At 74.9% G+C, this 887-nt stretch overlaps 1 protein-coding gene across 1 annotated transcript in view; it reads right to left on the bottom strand.

Annotated features, from left to right (window-relative positions):
• Positions 1-220, bottom strand: part of PLK5 (polo like kinase 5) — a 9515-nt gene extending 9295 nt beyond the window's left edge. The window contains exon 1 of the mRNA XM_019513166.1: positions 147-220. Coding sequence (XP_019368711.1) covers positions 147-220 — 74 coding nt within the window. The remainder of the gene's footprint in view (positions 1-146) is intronic.
• Between the last annotated feature and the right edge of the window lie 667 nt (positions 221-887).

Below are 887 nucleotides of genomic sequence, written 5' to 3'. Positions count from 1 at the left end.
ATGCAAGGGGAATGGGGGCTGTGCGTGACCCCCGCGCCGAGTCTCCCCATCCCCGCAGGCTGCCCGTGCCCCGCGGGGAGAAGCGGGGGGTCTCAGCACCCTGCGCTGTGCGCCTTACCTTGCCCAGGAGCGGGCCCCTGCGGTACAGCACGCCCGTGCCGGGGTCCTGGATGAAGTAGGTCAGGACCTCGCCCCCGCCCCCGGGCTCCAGCCGCCCCATGCCGGAGGCACCTGCCGGGCTGTGCGCTGGCGGCGGTGGGCGCAGCCCCCCCTTATAATGCCGGGGCCCCCCCCGCCGCCGCTCCCCATTGGATGCCCAAGAAGATCCCGCGTGCGGGGGGAGGGGCCGCGGGCTGCGAAAGGGAAACCCGGGAGGGGCGGAGCAGCCGTGTCCCCTCCCCACCCCCGCTCCGCGCCGTTAACCTCTTCCTGCCTCCCGAGCAGCCCGTGGGGCGGTGACGTCACCGCCCGGAGCGGTGATGTCACCCCTGGGTGGATTCGCCCCCCGCCCGGGGGGACCAGGCTCCCCCGGACCCCCGGGGCTCCCCTAGGCGGGGCCCCTCAAAGAGTCCCCAGGGCTGGAGCGGGTGCACGACCCCCGGGGGGCCAGGGCCGATGTCGGGGGCGCTAGGCTCGCAGCCCTGCCCGCGTGGGCTGGACACGTCCGCCGAGGCAGCATCCCGGGGGCTCTGGCCTGGGCCGGGACGGAGGGGGACATCGGGTGCTATGTCGTCCTGCCCTGCTGTCCCAGCTCGGTGCCAGGTGAAGGTGGCCCTGCCAGGGGAGCTGGATGCAGACAGTGCCCTGCTGCCCCCACGAGACGCCCGCCCCCTTGCATGCCTCAGTTTCCCCACCCGTGAAAGCGGCCCTCCCGCGGCGGCGCGGCT

This window comes from Gavialis gangeticus, unplaced genomic scaffold (assembly GCF_001723915.1).
Source record: "Gavialis gangeticus isolate Ggan-Ray unplaced genomic scaffold, GavGan_comp1, whole genome shotgun sequence".
Lineage (NCBI taxonomy): Eukaryota > Metazoa > Chordata > Crocodylia > Gavialidae > Gavialis > Gavialis gangeticus.
Note: the sequence above shows the minus strand (reverse complement) of the source record. Positions and strands in the feature narration are given on the sequence as shown.